General features: G+C 40.5%; 1 protein-coding gene across 1 annotated transcript; it reads right to left on the minus strand.

Annotated features, from left to right (window-relative positions):
* Positions 1 to 224: 224 nt before the first annotated feature.
* Positions 225 to 4,843, minus strand: LOC147623412 (glycine-rich domain-containing protein 1-like). The gene is made up of 10 exons (XM_086821558.1): positions 4,598 to 4,843; positions 4,150 to 4,267; positions 3,754 to 3,993; positions 3,089 to 3,541; positions 2,475 to 2,983; positions 2,197 to 2,288; positions 1,861 to 2,036; positions 1,626 to 1,778; positions 1,328 to 1,475; positions 225 to 1,152 (listed from the first exon to the last, which is right to left on the minus strand). Exons 1-10 carry the CDS (start codon positions 4,759 to 4,761, stop codon positions 398 to 400), a joined length of 2,808 nt encoding a protein of 935 aa, XP_086677684.1. The 5' UTR covers positions 4,762 to 4,843; the 3' UTR covers positions 225 to 397.
* Between the last annotated feature and the right edge of the window lie 11,325 nt (positions 4,844 to 16,168).

Below are 16,168 nucleotides of genomic sequence, written 5' to 3' on the forward strand. Positions count from 1 at the left end.
ATATGGAAAGCTCTGTTGGGCTGCAGTGTGGTGTGCATAGCTAAGAAAGCCTAGGTGGCTAAGAACAGAGGCAGGTTGGATAGAAAGGAAACAGAGAGAGATCTCCCTGTTTTCTTCAAAGCTATAGTTTTAAACGCAAGGAGATCTCGCTTAGACCTATCTTTCAACGAAGCAGAAAGGTCGAAATAAAACGTAAGCTATTCAAAAAAGGAGACATTGAAAAGGGTATTGAACCTGGCTTTCAGTACACGATATTTACAAGCAGCAAAATTATTGTCAATTTACATGACCATCAAATTCCTACATGATTAAGCAAGCAGCCCCATGTCCCCGCCATCTAGTTTGTACAACCATTATCCTTTCCACATATCGTGTCAACCTGCCATCTTTATCCACCTCAATTAGGATGAATATTACCATTCCCACATCCACCTCCACATCCACCTCCACAACCACCTCCACATCCGCTCCCATTTTCACCTTCCATTCTTTTGCCATCTGAATGAAAGTTTCCACATCCACCAGCACCACACCCTCCACATCCTCCTCCTTGAAGACGACTAGTACCATTCTTAATGCTATTTCCACATCCACCAGCACCACATCCCCCACATCCGCTTCCTTGAGCATGAATGGCACCAGCTATAGGGTTCCCACATCCACCAGCACCACATCCTCCACATCCGCCTCCTTGAGCATGATTAGCACCATTCCTGATACTATTCCCACATCCACCTGCACCACGTGCTCCACATCCGCCTCCTCGAGCGTGATTAGCACCATTTTTTATTTTATTTCCACATCCACCGGCACCACATCCTCCACATCCCCCTCCTCGAGCACGATTAGCACCAATTTTTGTGTTATTCCCACACCCACCAGAACCACATCCTCCACATCCACCTCCTCGAGCACGATTAGCACCATTCCTATTGCTACCATTTCCATTTCCATTTCCACATCCACCTGCACCACAGCCTCCGCATCCACTCCCAATGGCACATTCTGATCTGGCACAAGCCCCACCACAACCTGATCTAGGACTGTAGAAAGTAGACATCCAAAGGACTGAGCCCATATTATACCATGGATAGTATTGCAGCAACTGCTGATGTGCACATGAAGAGCGATGCCCATTCAAGATGACTGAACCTGTTGAACAAATATAAGGGTTAAAAATTGAGAACTAGGTGATGCTTCTGTATGAAACCTCTGTTAGCAACCAGGCTGAAGCTAAAACCTCCCCCTTTATACTCTCAACTTTTCTTTTAGGTCCGTTTTTCCAAGTTTGTTATCAGTGGGTTCATAGTAAAGTTTCCACACTCACCCCATTCATCAGAGCTAGTCGCTCTTTTGAATCTTTTTGCATTGCTCTTCTTTCCCCGCCATGTTGTCAGGTCTTGTGGATTATCAACAGACACTGCTATGATCGTACAAAGTAGTAGCACAAGTATCCCACTCTCTTCTGGTGAGACCTGCACATCATGCAAAACAGCCCACATGAAAAATCAGAGTGCTCTCATAACCTCATTTGCCTCATCTCCCCCAACTAAGGTTAACAGGCGCCCATGATGTCTGTAAAAGCCTCAAATCAGAGGACAAAGTCAAGGTTAAATCTTGATTACCTCCATAACGCCTGATCTCCAGTTGAACAGTGCTGTGGCTTTTCCAAAGCGTGCATCTGGACTGTGACGTATGAGCGTTATGAACCCCAACTCGTCAGCCTCTGTAGCGCTGTCTACTTCATATTGAAGCTTTCTCCCATGCAACAACCTCACCTATGAATGTGACCACAAACAAAATGTCATGTAGCTAAACTTAGTATCCTTAGAATCTTTTCAGCTAGAATAGAATCCTTACGGAATTGCTGAGAATGCCCTTCAGATGAACATCAGCTTGAAGATCCCATGTTGAATTCACGGCATGGTTTGAGATGACAAGATGCACATCGTCATCAAATAGACTCCACCTTGTCATCGTAGCAGGTAGTTTGTCATCAGGACTCCTAAGAAGCTTAGCAGTCCCCAATATTCCTCCTGACAATTATCAGTAAATAGTCTTTGCATTTAGATGGGCAATACACACACGCACATGCATGCACGCTCCATGAGAGGTGCATTTGGTTTGAATCTCCAAATCACAAATTAAATTTGGTTCTAACGTCACATTATCATTTTTAGATCCTTGAAAGTCTACCTGGAGAGACAATGGTGTCTGGGACATCAGTATACCCACATCGATGAACTTGAATCGAAGATGGGAGAAAGGATCCGGCGTTGCACAGCCCCCTGAAAAGGCACCAAAACTATCAAAACTTAGCAAAACGACAGGCCCCAAAAACTATATAGGAAATAAGAGAGGAAGAGGGACCAGGAGAGGGTGTTTTTTTTTTTTTTTTGGGGGGGGGGGGGGGGGGGGGGGAGGGGGGGAGGATGTGGGGGAGTGTGGTTTTTAGGGGGTTTCTTGAATCTTACCTAATTTTTACAATAAAACATTTCTTGTTGGCATGGTCAAATACAATCCTGGATAGGCAATTCTCCTGCATGTCTACAAGAGGGCTCTCTATGCGAAGCAAATATGGTGCAATAACAGGCGGAGTGATGGAGGCAGAGATCCGCAAGGATGCTGGCTTGCGATCGTAATAAAGTTTTGATCTCATTAGCAAGGGCACCCATCCATCCCATGACAAAGTGGGTGAGTTCAGAAGCATTTGCCATGAAATATCCGCACAGCCAATCAACCTAGACCTTGTTAGAAGATTGAAGCAGTTTGACTGTTGTGATTGAAGTTCTAACCGAACACCTTCCGTGGCCACTTCACATTGAAAAGCCCAAAAACATTTCCATTCAGGATCAGATGTTGCTCCAACCCAAGGTGTTTCTAATTGGAGAGAACTGCACTTGTTTTGAAAGAGCAACCGCACGGCTAGTGTCCTTTTGTCACTTGTGTGTACGTTCCGAGCCCCATGTATAGTTACAAAGACCTACGAGATTTATAAAAATTCCATTAGCTTAAGACTACCCCTTTCTGCATTTGAAAGTGCAGATGCCAGACCTACAAGATACCATTCTGCCAGACTAAGCCTTACCTGCAAGGTTTCTCGAGCTGGAACGCCCAGATCCTGTTGTCCAACTACAACTGAAGGTGATTTCTCCACAGAGGACATGAGGTCCTGTGTGGAAAGGAATGGAGGGATTGGTGCAGGCGGCTCCCCTTTGTACATGGCACCTGCTCTTTCATAGGACATGCCAAATGTGTGTTGCCAAAATTCTCGTGTTCTGTTGAAGCCAGTATCCAACTTCTGGCCCTCACTCCGATCGGAGTCATTGTCGTCGTGATTGAGCACCTTCCCAAGAAGCTTCATCATGTCTTCTCGGTACACCCTCGGACTATCTTGATGTGAATGCCACATCAAATCGATGTCATAGGTGGGAACCAAAAAAACCTTAAGGCCGGACAGCTTGAGAAGATAAAGGTAGCCTTTGTACCGTTGCAAGGCAGCTTTAAGAAAGCTTTCTTCCCCCATGTGAGCTCTTGACACCTTTTAAGAGTTCAGCACTAAGTGGTAAGACTTCACTGCAAAATGCCATGTGTGTGCATCCCGCACACACACACACACACAAAAAAGCACAGGAATGCATGCGTACACACACATGTGCATATATTCCTCACTCCACATTGCATCCACCGTTCTGCTGGTCCCTACACGGCGCGCACACATGGAAGATAAAAAGCATTCAAGAGTAGGCAAACCTGATAATAAAAAGAACTTTGTCTTTTAGCAGCTGCCTCCAGGTCGTAGGCGATCCTCTGAGGGCATTCATCATTAGTTTTTGGAAGCTCATTAGAACTTATCTCATATTTGTCATCGGGATACTGGGCATCCCATAGTTGTTGTGTGGAGTTGACAGCTTCACTGTCATCCTCAGCAAAAGTAGCACGTGCATCAAGGAGCTTGCCATAATGAGACTCACAATCCTTGATGTATTGAACCTACACAAAGGGAAGCAAAAGCTGTCAATTTGATTTATCATGTCATTCCCTGTAACAAAATGCTTTGATGCCATTAAAGCCTAGATTGAACACTAATAATGTGTTGCATTATTGAAGCAAACTAAGTTTAATGGTGATAATTTTTAATTAATTCACCGGATTTAGGCGGTGGCAATGCCAGATCCAGGCACAGTCCAAAGGAGGGATCAATGGAAACTCTAAGCTAGAGTAGGGCCCATGCTCCGCCAGCAAAGGCAGCCAACAATTCTCATACCTGCCATTATAATATTCTGCAAGTTAAGAAAACTCTCTCTCTCTCTCTCTCTCTCTCTCTCTCTCACACACACACACACACACACACACATTAAATTACATTAGTTGAGAATAGGAGATTAACACTTGATTTTAAGTTTAGCAATCAACCAGCACAAATCGATTTGACAATCACTGGAAATCTCAATGAACCCTCCTAGTCATGGATCAGAAATCGCCGCTTTAAAAACAGGAAAGAAGGATATTCTCAAAATGAATTTCTCATCAAATTGGAGGGCTTGATGATGGATCAAAGAATCTGTCGGTGATTTTTTAAAGGCGGAAAGGGTACCTTTGGATGGCGCGTTTGAGAGCTGGACCGTGGTAGAGGCAATGGGGATGAGAATCAACGGCTGCGAGGAAGTAGAGCTGCGATTTGGCGGCGGCAATGAGGTCCAATCCAATGGCTACAGATTGTTGTGCACACCTCCATTCATTCTCCTGCGTTACCTCCATAGCCAAAATCCTGTTGAACACAGATTGCAGCAACAGATGATCAAGTGCTTCGCCTGATAAAATAAGGGCAACTTTTTTGGTAGTACCAAGCGTACTTGATGAGTAGTACACCTGGAGGTCTCTCAAACACGTGGCCCACTAAGATAATTTTTAATTTAAAAAAATGAAAGAAAGGAAAAAAAGTTGGCCCTTCTATAGAAATGCAACTTTTACCAACTGTCCATGGGCCGTAGTTGAGTTGGTAGAAAGGTTGGGTTCCAACTAGTGGACTCGGGTTCTATGCTAGATCTCCCTCACAGAAATCCAGCTCTTTGGAAAAAAAAATCACTCACACATGCATACACATGCACACACACATGCACACTAGGTATGTTTATATGATAGATAGTTCATATATATACACATATGTGTATGCATAAATATGATTTCAAAACTATAACTATTTATTTAATATTTAGTATTTTAAAACTATTTATCATATTTATGTGTATACATAAATATGATAAATAAATATAATTATTCATTTATTATTTAGTATTTTTTCATAAAGACAACGACTTTATGTCTATTTTTTCATAAAGACAACGACTTTATATCTACTTTTTCATAAAGACAACGACTTTATATCTATTTATAAATAATTTAAAATGGCATCAACCGCCTTTAAATGTATTATTTGATAGAGACATATATTTTTAAATATTCTATTGTGTATGTATGTAGATGTAAGGATTAAGGATTAGGAACCCAAAAAAAACACTTGGATTCATGCAATATGTTAATCTTTGTTTACACAAATGGAAAGATGCCCAAGTTAAAGTCCATACTTTATGTGCGACTTTTGTGTGTATAGAGTGGAAAGGGTACTTTGTGGTGTCTATTGCTTGATTCTCTCGCTATGTCTTTCTCCTTTACAAAGTTATGCATATCTCTTGCTTCCTTCACATAGGCTATGCTTTGTCATTCTTTTTTTCCTATGTCTTTCTCCTTTACAAAGTTATGCATCTCTCTTGCTTCCTTCACATAGGCTATGCTTTGTCATTCTTTTTTTCCTATGTCTATATTTGTGCATGTATAAAGCTTTATGATTATAGAAACTTTCTTAAATTTAATGGTTTTTTAGTCTCTTTATGTATATGTATATGTATATGTAGAGAGAGAGAGAGAGAGAGAGAGAGAGAGAGAGAGAGATTTACATAAAGGGCTGGTACCAATAAAGGGCTGCATGAATGATGAGATAAGAGAATCTATATACAAACTATGACATTTTTGATTCATGGATTGTATATTGATTTCTTTAATGGAGATTAAATAAGCCTCCATCTAGAAAATAGCTGCTATTGATACCATTGAAGCTCGGTTCCCCTCTACTATTTTGAGCACACAAATGCACTTATTATGCACTTGGTTGAAGCCTTGTGCATTTTTAAAAACAACTTCCTCGTTGGATATTTCAGAGTTAGTCTAGTGTCTTTTGTGGTGTGAACACCCCTTATTTAGGTTTAGGGTCAAAAGACAAAGGCTTTGGTGCCTATAAAAGCATCTACTTGGTTCCTTCATTCACATAATGAGTAGCATTCAACTTGTGTAATCTCTCTCTCTCTCTCTCTCTCTCTCTCTCTCTCTCTCTCTCTCTCTTTTACACACTCCACTATTATGATGATATTTCATTCTCCATAGCTTCATGTGTGATCTTGTGTATGCCAACATGGTATCAGAGCTTGGATTGCTGCTTTTATTATCATCCTGTTTTTTCTACGTGTGAAGCCTTGTGGTTTCATGCTACAACACCATCTTCTTCAAAAATTGAAGAATAAAAGAAAAACCCCCCAAAAATGAGTAAATGCTCACATAAGATGAAGAGTGGACTAAGGACCAAAGAAAAGAATTAAAAAACTGAATTTTGACACCTCAATGTGGGGATCTCCCCTCATGAAGTAGGCGCCTTTTTCTCATCATTACCCCTAATTTTTAATCAATAAAATGAGATATTTTCATCTCTCCTCTCTCCTATTTCAAAACTAGATCCAAAAAGTAAGCTGAACTGACCCAAAAATAGTCAAAAATTGACTAAACCGATCTGAAAATTTCTAGAATCAGTTTGCTTGGTTAGAGGCTCACTTTTTCCTATAAATAAAAGCCTCCCCCTTTGTCAAAGCTTAATGGTGTTTATGCAATGTTACTTTTCTCCTGTCCTGAGCCATCTACATTGAATTTTTTAATAATTCAATTGTAGTTCGTGGCCCACTATGTTTTCCTTCGAGATAATTTTTATTTAAAAAAATGAAAGAAAGAAAAAAAAAAGTTAGCCCTTCTATAGAAATGCAACTTTTACCAACTCAACTACACGTCCATGGGCCGTAGTTGAGTTCTATATAAGGGATCTTTTTCCCAGGATTCTGTTGGGTTCACTAGACTATAAGCAGCCCCAGAATCAGTTGGATCTTAAGGGAAAGAGTTGTCCTCTAAATTTGCGAGATGAGGACATCTCGCGTTTTTTAAGTGGGATAGGATGTAAGATTCCTCCTCCAGCTTTTGAGGTGTGTAGGTGTAAGAACCTCCCCTTCTGATCTTATAATTATTCCCCTCTCTGAAATAAAAGAAAGATCCTATTATGGCCTGGAGGAAGAGAGATGTCTAGAGGGAGGTAATTCAAAATTGATATATTTTTGGATATAAAAATCCTCCTAGTGTCTAAAATGGTTTCCCTTGAAACATAAATTCCAAAAGAACTTTCCAATGTGCAAATGGAATTAATTGAAAATAGGTAAAAAGGACCTTAGCCTAAGGGTCCATATTTTCAGAAATTTTTGGATTATGGTCCAATTAAGGTTCATGTGGACCAATAAGATTAATCCAAATGTAGGGAGGAGATAAATTGAAAAATAAAAGAAAAACCCCCAAAAATGAGTAAATGCTCACATAAGATGAAGAGTTGACTGAATACAAGGTTTATTAGTTAAAATATAAGAGATATTTAGAGAAAATGATACATTTTTAACACCTCAGTGTGGGGATCTCCCCTCATGAAGGAGGCGCCTATTTCACATGTGTGGAGGAGTTTTAAACTCAAAAATAATGAGATATTTTCATCTCTCCTCTCTCCTATTTCAACTAGATCCAAAAAGAAGCTAAACTGACCCAAAAATGGTCAAAAATTGACCAAACTGATCTGGAAAATTCTAGAATCAGTTTGCTTGGTTAGAGGCTCACTTTTTCCTATAAATAGAAGCCTCTCCCTTTTTGTAAAAGCTTAATGGTGTTTATGCGATGTTACTCTATTCCTTCCCAGAGCCATTTACATTGAATTTTCTTGATAATTCAATTGTTTTTGGCTTAATAGAACCCTCAATCCCTCAAGCCAAAGGAAAGCTTACAACTCCATGTAAGCTAAATTTTCTTACTTTTTAATTTTAAATCTATGGTTTTCTTGATTTTCTTGTTTTATAGTTGATTGAAGTAAATTCTAATGCTATGCCTTGATGAAAAGGCCACCCCCTTCTCTTCTTTACAATTCAGTCTTTCTTAATCTTAGAAAGATTAGTTAAATGATTAATTAAACTTTTTTTATTATTTACTCTCTTGATTTCTAAAATTTGAGTAGATTAGAGTCATATACATCTAGATTGGGTTAAATTAAGTTGAAATTAGAATGAGAAAAATGAGAAATGGTCAGCCATACAAAGGAGGTTATGGCAAAATTTTCTAAATTTTGTGGAAAAGAAAGTTTATTTTTATGTTATTCTAAAAGAGTAATTCCCACCGTTTGTGCATTCTAAAAGAAATATTCTAATTACTCCATGTACATATTCACCTATGAATATGCATGGATATCACTGATATTAATTATTAAAATTAATTTCTATGAATAGAAAGATGCATAATGGAATTTTTTTTAAATTATAAAAGTGTTATTCTCATTAAAATTGATTTTTATGCATAGAAAGATGCATAAAGGATTTATTTTTATTTCAAAAGTGTTATTCTCATTAAAAGTGATTTTATGCATAGAAAGATGCATAAAGGATTTATTTTTATTTCAAAAGTGTTATTCTCATTAAAGTTGATTTCTATGCATAAAAGGATTTTTATAAAAGGGTTATTCCCATTGAAGTTGATTTTTATGCATAAGTAGATGCATAAAGAATCTTTATATCAAAATTAGAATTCTCTCAAATTCTATGTTTAAATTCTGTGAATAGAGGTGATGAGATGTGAGGTAAATAAATGTGATGAGATGTGATGTGAATCAGATGGATGTGAATGAATGGATGGATAGATGTGATGTGAATAGAGGTGATGAGATGTGAGGTAAATAGATGTGATGAGATGTGATGTGAATCAGATGGATAGATGTAAATGAATGGATAGATGTGAATGAATGGATGGATAGATGTGATGTGAATAGAGGTGATGAGATGTGAGGTAAATAGATGTGATGTGAATCAGATGGATCACTCACGAGGGGTACTCCTAGCTCATATGTTGCTTGTGGCATACTTGGTAGAGGTCTTAGGTCATCCTTACTATATAATGAAATTTGGATGACAGGTAGGTGAGCCAAACATCTAACCCCATGGAAACTATCAATGAAGTCACCTATGATGGCCCAAAATGAACAAGTATGTGGAAATAAAATCTCATAGAGTGATGGGGCTAAGGAATCATAACTTTCCATCATCCATTGCTCTACCTCTTGCTTTTGGACATTCCTCACTTGATGGGGTCCACCAACTGAATTAAGAACACTCTGATCATCATGCCGTTGTGGGGTTACTCCTACAAGGAATTGAAGAAGTCTAGTCCCATACATTCTAAACTAGGTTCTATACTCCCAACAAAGGTAGGATGCAACTGTGAGCACAGGACGCTGACAATCACGACATGGTTCAAGGGGGTTGAATTATACACAAAAATAGGTCAAAAAATGCACTCTCACAAAAAACCTCACCCAAGGATGCATAAAAATATCGCAAGTGGGTTTGGAAGTAAGGAATACTTAACTCCCCTTGAAAGTGCCATTCTACTTGGCATCCAAAATGGGTACATTGGTGTCGCACCAAGAGAAATCCATTTCTCAAGACCTGAATAGACAACATTTAGACATCCTAGAAAGAGTCAATTCTCCGGAGGTTAAACATTCTCTTTGTAATTGTTAGTTTTATGATCCTTTTTTATGTCTTTAAAAAAAATAAAATTAATGTTTGTTGTGTGGGATAGTTTGTGTGTATATTTTTTTATAAGTATGTACAAAGGTAATGTTGGAAGGTTGGCAATTTTGAGCTTGTGATCTATATCTAGAGGGTGCCTTGGATTGTCCCATAAAGCACCATATATAGGGTGTGGTGGCACCTTGTCATAGTCATCTCCTTCGACCAGTGTTTTGGGAGGCAGCCTAGTGGAGGGATGTTGCAATGCCTGTTGGGTGTCTGTGGAGCTCGATGGTGATGCATCTCCTACATGCGTTAGTCTTCTACTGCGCATTCTGACATGGTATCAGAGCTCGGGCGTGTGTAGTCCTGGGCAGCTCAGGCGTGTGTGGTCCTAGGCAACCCCCTCACGCCTCGATGGCTTGCGGAGCTCAAATCGAGGGAGGGTTGGCGATTTTGAGCTTGTGATCTATGGCTAGAGCGTGCCTTGGATTATCCCATAAGTGGAAGCATGGGAAGTTGAAGCGCCGTGTATAGGGTGTGGTGGCACCTTGTCATAGTCATCTCCTCCGGTCGGTGTTTTGGGAGGCAGCTCACCGAGAGATGGGAGCCCAGCGGAGGGATGCTGTAGTGCGCGGGGGTGTTCGTGGAGCTCAATGGTGATGCGTCTCCTACCACTGTGCATTCTTACGTGCATTCTGACAGGTAAAACTCCACATTTTGTGGTGTCAGCATTTTTCAACAAACTTCCTCGCATATGAGCATGAAGAATTATCGGCGAGAGGGAGTAAAGATTCTAGGGGGCATAGATATAGAAGTTGATAGAAATGCCTTCCTTCCTATCTCATGTCATCCCTAGACTTCATGTAGCTTTGTGTATTCCTTTTGTAGCCATCCTTTCCACCTTCTGTCCATGTGGGATTCTTGCTTAGGAGTACACCTGGCCGTGCTGATGGTAGTTGGTAGTCGAGGATTAAAGGTGGCAAGGGACTTTCATAGGCACAGATTGGACTGTGAAGTTCTTGGAAAGGTAGTGGAATTGATGCAAGAACTCCTTTCCTTGGGTGGTGGGATTTCTAGAGGTATTTATCTAGATGGAGCCTAGCTCAATGTTGAGGCACTTGTAGATGTTTTGCTAGAGCTGAAGGTTTGGTCTAACTCCCCCCTTCCAAAGGTGCATTCCATCATGTTGGCAAACCTAGGAATCAAAATCTTTTTAGAGACTGACGAGGAAGGTTTGGTTTTGATTTGGTTTTTCAATCTTTGGTAGTGTGAGTGGGCAAGATTTGAGGGTTGACCCATAGACCTTGCTTTTGTTGTTGAGGTTATGGGCTTCCTTTTTGGCACCCAAATCCACGTGGTACCCTTATACTAGCCTTGAGCTTGAAGAAGACAAGTTGGAATCCATCAAGAGAGGTAACATGTGGTTTGGATCGCAGTGCCTCTTGGGTTTCTTGTCAATGGGTTGGCGAGTGTTTCTCACCAATTTTCCTCTCAGGAGGAATGACAAGACAACGATTTAAGGTAATAGACCAGTCACGCAATGCCGTGGGAGGCGTGTAGCCACTTACCAGAGCTTTTGGATTCGAACACCATCTCTAGAGTGGTCATGGGGACACTCAGAATGCCACTCCACTTTAGAACTCCACACACTCTCACTCTACTCTCGCTCTGCTGCATCACTCTCACTCTCTCTCTAGTGCACAACATGTTTATTAAAATAGAGGCATAGCACTCTTATTTAACATATTACAGAGAGTAACACAGAGACATAATGAATGGCAACATTTCTCTTTGTTTATTGGTTTACATCTAGAATCATTGTAGGATCATTATTACAGAGACATTAGGGAGAAATGGACTATAAAATGGGTCCTTTACTAATCAAAATATTAGTGCTAATCAAGATATCCACCAATGGGAAGGGGGGGAGTGCACATCCTATCCACTAGCTTTAGCTATAAAATATAGGGTAGTTATTACATTTCTTAGCCTTGTCCCCCTATCTTCCACCTCTCTCTAGAGGTCACACCAAATTTCAAGGCAAGGGTCAAATCTCCTTTTTGAAATGACATGGGCCAACATTTTTAAATAAAAAAGCGCAGCTTGGCCAGAAAAAAACCCAAAAATTTAAAAGTTTGGTTTTCCCTCCAAAAAGGTGTTTTTACCTCAAAAAAGGCTACCTAATCATATTCTATGGTAGGAAACCCAATTTTCAAGCTCATTTCAACTCCCTAAGCTCTTAATCTCTCTCTAATCCTCTTCCACAAGCTTCTTTAATCTTCTATTATTGCATAATCATCTCTAAAGATATTGTACCCTCCCTAATCTCATCTTGCTCTCTCTTGCTCACCCATACCAAACTTTAATCTTCTATTTCTTCATAATCCTCTATTTCTTTTATCATTTCTTGAGCTGTTGTGCCCTCTCTTTTCCTCACTCTTCTTCACCCATACATCTCATTATGCCTACCTCTAGTAAGAGACCAAGTGATTCCATCTTTCAATACCTTCTCTACAACACTATAGATGATGAAGGTGAGTAGATCGGGAATCCATTTAGGGTGAAAGATTGGGTTTATATGCAGCTAAGTGCCACAGGTCCACATCAAGTTCTTAACCATAGTGTTTTGGAACACCATTGGAAGGGAAGGATTCTTCATTTCAAGAAAGATAAGAATGGAGAAATCAAGGCAATAATACAACATGTCTACATGGCTGTAGACATGTATCTTCCTCCTTCTATGGAGAGGAATAGGCTCCCTTGCAATTGTAAGTATGTGGTTGTAATTTTATTAGAAATGGTTTTTTTTTTAAAACTTATTATGGTATGTGGGTTGCAGACATTTTCCCATCAAGCTATATTGAAGAACAACCTTTGAGAAGCCTCACTGGTGTATTTAGTGCTTTTCATAGTATAATAGGTGAGCTTATGTTTCCAGGTGAGAATCATAGAACCCTCTTCAACAAAAATATATTCTTTTACACACACTCTTACAAAGTCCCTTCTTGGCCTACAGAATATGATAGCCTTGAGGATATCCCTATGGACTCTTTACATAGTGTAGAGTGGCCAGTTCCCGGATAGGTGGAGTGTTAATGCTTTCAAAAACAAGATGTATTCTGACATACACTCCTCCTTAAAATTCTCTAAGGCCTCTAAGCCTGTGGGGCTTGGATGGTTTTTCCCAATCCATGTATTTGTATTTATGTTCTCTAAGCTTTCTCCACAACCCACGCCAACAATGTTCATTTGCAAGAAATTGCAAATTGAACAAATTAACAATGTCTTGGGTATTGGATGGAATATTGTGGAGGGGTTTCACAAAGGTGACATCTACTCATGTAAAGTGGTGCCTTCAAGTGTGATCTTTCAATACTTGAAGACTCGTCAGAGCTTATCCATTCAATTTTTCTATGAACGATGGATGAAGAAGAATGGGGAGTGGGTTCCCTTGTAATCAAGTGAGGGTGTGGATACACCCATAGATTTATCTATGACTCTTCCTGAAGGTTCAATTGAGGTGGTGAATGCAAGCAATGAATGGAGCTTAGGAGATGTTCGGGAGCATTTGCTCATTTTGGGATTTCAAGATGTCCAAGAAGCAAGCATTTGCTCATTTTGGGATTTCAAGATGTCCAAGAAGCAAGCATCAAGATTGGCCGACGAAAGGTGAGCTTTGATATTTGTAAATTTGCGTTGCTTTGTGTTTTTTGAATATGTTGTTTTATTTATTACACTTGACTTTCCTTGTTTAGATTGGAAGACGTTTTGAGAAGAGCTTAAAGGTTTGCAAAGACTAGAGTAACGGTGGATGCAAATTTCAACTTCAGAATTAGTGTCACAAGTCGTCGAGGGACCGTGTGTCTTTTTTTTTGTAATTAAGATGGTTTTGTATAAAATGATGGTCCCTTGTGAATGACCACTTGTGTTATGTCTTGTCGATTTGATTTATATCTCTTTCAGCACTCATCTCTCCATTTCTAGCATTTGTCACTCCCTTCCAGCATGGACCCAAACATGGCATACGAGAGGTTTCTCAAGTTCTTGAAGAGGACCGAGTGGCTTGATAGAGAGGAACTTTTCTTTATCTTCTCCCGCGAGATTAACTTTGGAACAACCATCCTCTTGGCACATAGGTACTCTTGACTACATGGAGGAGTACATGAGGCCCTAGACTGTCAAGCTACCATAGGAGGATGGTGATTGGGTGCCATGCAATCTCCTATGATATATCAACAAGAATGACACGAATTCCCTCAGGAGGTTGCAAAAATTCCAAGATATTATGCTCCTTGATGGTCACTACAAGTAGATGCTTGCACTTCTGAGGGGGAAGATTGGCCTTGATTTCCTCTCTTGGGTTGCCACCTTCATATACCTTTTGTGGTGAGCAAGACTCTGATGAAGAGGTGGAGGTGGAGGATGTCTCAATTGGAGGCATGGTACAAGGCAAGGAGGAGGATCCTAAACCTGAGGTCCTCAACCAGCTTGTTGAGGTCGTTATGGCCAAAGATCTCCTCCTCGAAATTGAGGCACCTCAATCTAGTGAAGCATCCTCGTCAAAGGCATGGTACAAGGCAAGGAGGAGGATCCTAAACCTAAGGTCCTCAACCAGCTTGTTGAGGCTGTTATGGCCAAAGATCTCCTCCTCCAAATTGAGGCACCTCAATCTGGTGAAGCATCCTCGTCAAAGGCATTGGTGCCATACTCTGGAGAGACAAGTGCCTCAAGCACAACAGAGGGTGGAGAAGAGGTGGGGGAGGGTCCTATAGAGGGTACCCTAGATGTACCGGATGTTGTGGAAAGGAGGCTACATATGAGATGACGGAGCTTGAGCTTAATAAGCTCAGCTCTGTGGTGATTGAAGGGGAGGAATTCCTCTTTTTACATAACCTAGAAAAGGTCTACAAGCTCAACCAAGCCAAGTGCCTCTCCTTGTTACCTGTGAATGATGAATTTTCCATCAACAACAAGGGCTCGGCGGAGGCTTTGCTACAAGGGCTTGTTCCAGTGCAGGATGGTGTGCATGAGTCGGTGATGATCCTGAAATCAGCAATTGCAGAGGATGATCAAAGCATTGTGACTGAGGAGGAGTTTAGAAAAGCTCAAGAACAATTGTGGCCGACCAAAGAGTCTGAGGACGCTACATTAGTGTTGTTGGAGGAACACAAGTCCTCCATTGACATTTGCAAGCTTGAGGTGGTTAGCTCTAATTTCAAACACATGGTAAGATAAATTACGTATGAATCTAATAAATATATTTGATAATACTACTAGAATTCCACTAATCCTCTTTCTTGTGTGCAGCATATAGTCTCTGTAGATGCTTGGGCTCAACGTGGCACACATGAGGGTTTTTTCATTGGCAAGCAGAACGCTCACCACCTGTCCAATCAGGGGCCTTTTCAATAGTTCCTAGCTCATAGTACCCGAAAATATATTCACTTATAAAAATCGAGATGGACTCTCCATTGAAGATCAGCAAGATCAACCAACAGATCCATATAAAAGAGTCATAGACTCATCTGTTGAGGACCAGCAAGGTCAATCAACCAGATCCATGCCCGAGTTCAGAAAACAACTCTAACTCCTTGTTCCGTTATCTTCCTCAATGCACGCGTGGGTATCTTCGGGCAACCCAAAGCCCAAGCACCATATGGTCAGCACCCTCTATCCTTCGCAGGTCACCTAGCGCTTCACTCATAGGCTGCTTCCTTGGTCCCTCAACCATCGTACCGGAAGCTCACCATTTAAATCGAGGCTAGTCAAGACCTCGATCGACCTTGCTACGCGAGACATCCTCCATTGACTCTCCGTCAATTGTTGCAACTTTATTACTTAGGTCTCCACGACCTCATTCACAAGACGATCAAAATGCTTCCCCAGCATTCTTGACATAAAACAGTCATTTTAAAAACAAGTCATAAATATAGTTTCTAACGAACTCTCATCTTTCCACACACATTGTTCCATATCATTTCTCGTTATTCCACATTCTTCTACATCAAGTCACATTGTTTATTCCACATCCAGTCATATGTATTCTCATCGTCTTCATCCATTCTCATCCAATCACATCATATTACATCTTATCACATCTCATTCATCACATCACATCACATCACATCCCATCCATTCACATCTATCCCGATTCACACCACATCACATCCCATCCATTCACATCTATCCCAATTCACACCTCATCACATCACATCCATTCACATCTATCCCGATTCACACCTCATCACATCACA

The sequence above is a fragment of the Cibotium barometz genome, chromosome 27 (genome assembly GCF_041138505.1).
Source record: "Cibotium barometz isolate CiBa-2024 chromosome 27, ASM4113850v1, whole genome shotgun sequence".
NCBI classification, from domain to species: Eukaryota; Viridiplantae; Streptophyta; class Polypodiopsida; order Cyatheales; family Cibotiaceae; genus Cibotium; species Cibotium barometz.

Coding starts and splice junctions, on each gene's coding strand:
- LOC147623412 (XM_086821558.1), bottom strand. CDS start 4,761: ATGGAGGTAACGCAGGAGAATGAATGGAGGTGTGCACAACAATCTGTA. Junction 3,994..4,149: donor ATTGCCACCGCCTAAATCCG/GTGAATTAATTA, acceptor CCCTTTGTGTAG/GTTCAATACATCAAGGATTG. Junction 2,037..2,196: donor AGACACCATTGTCTCTCCAG/GTAGACTTTCAA, acceptor GATAATTGTCAG/GAGGAATATTGGGGACTGCT.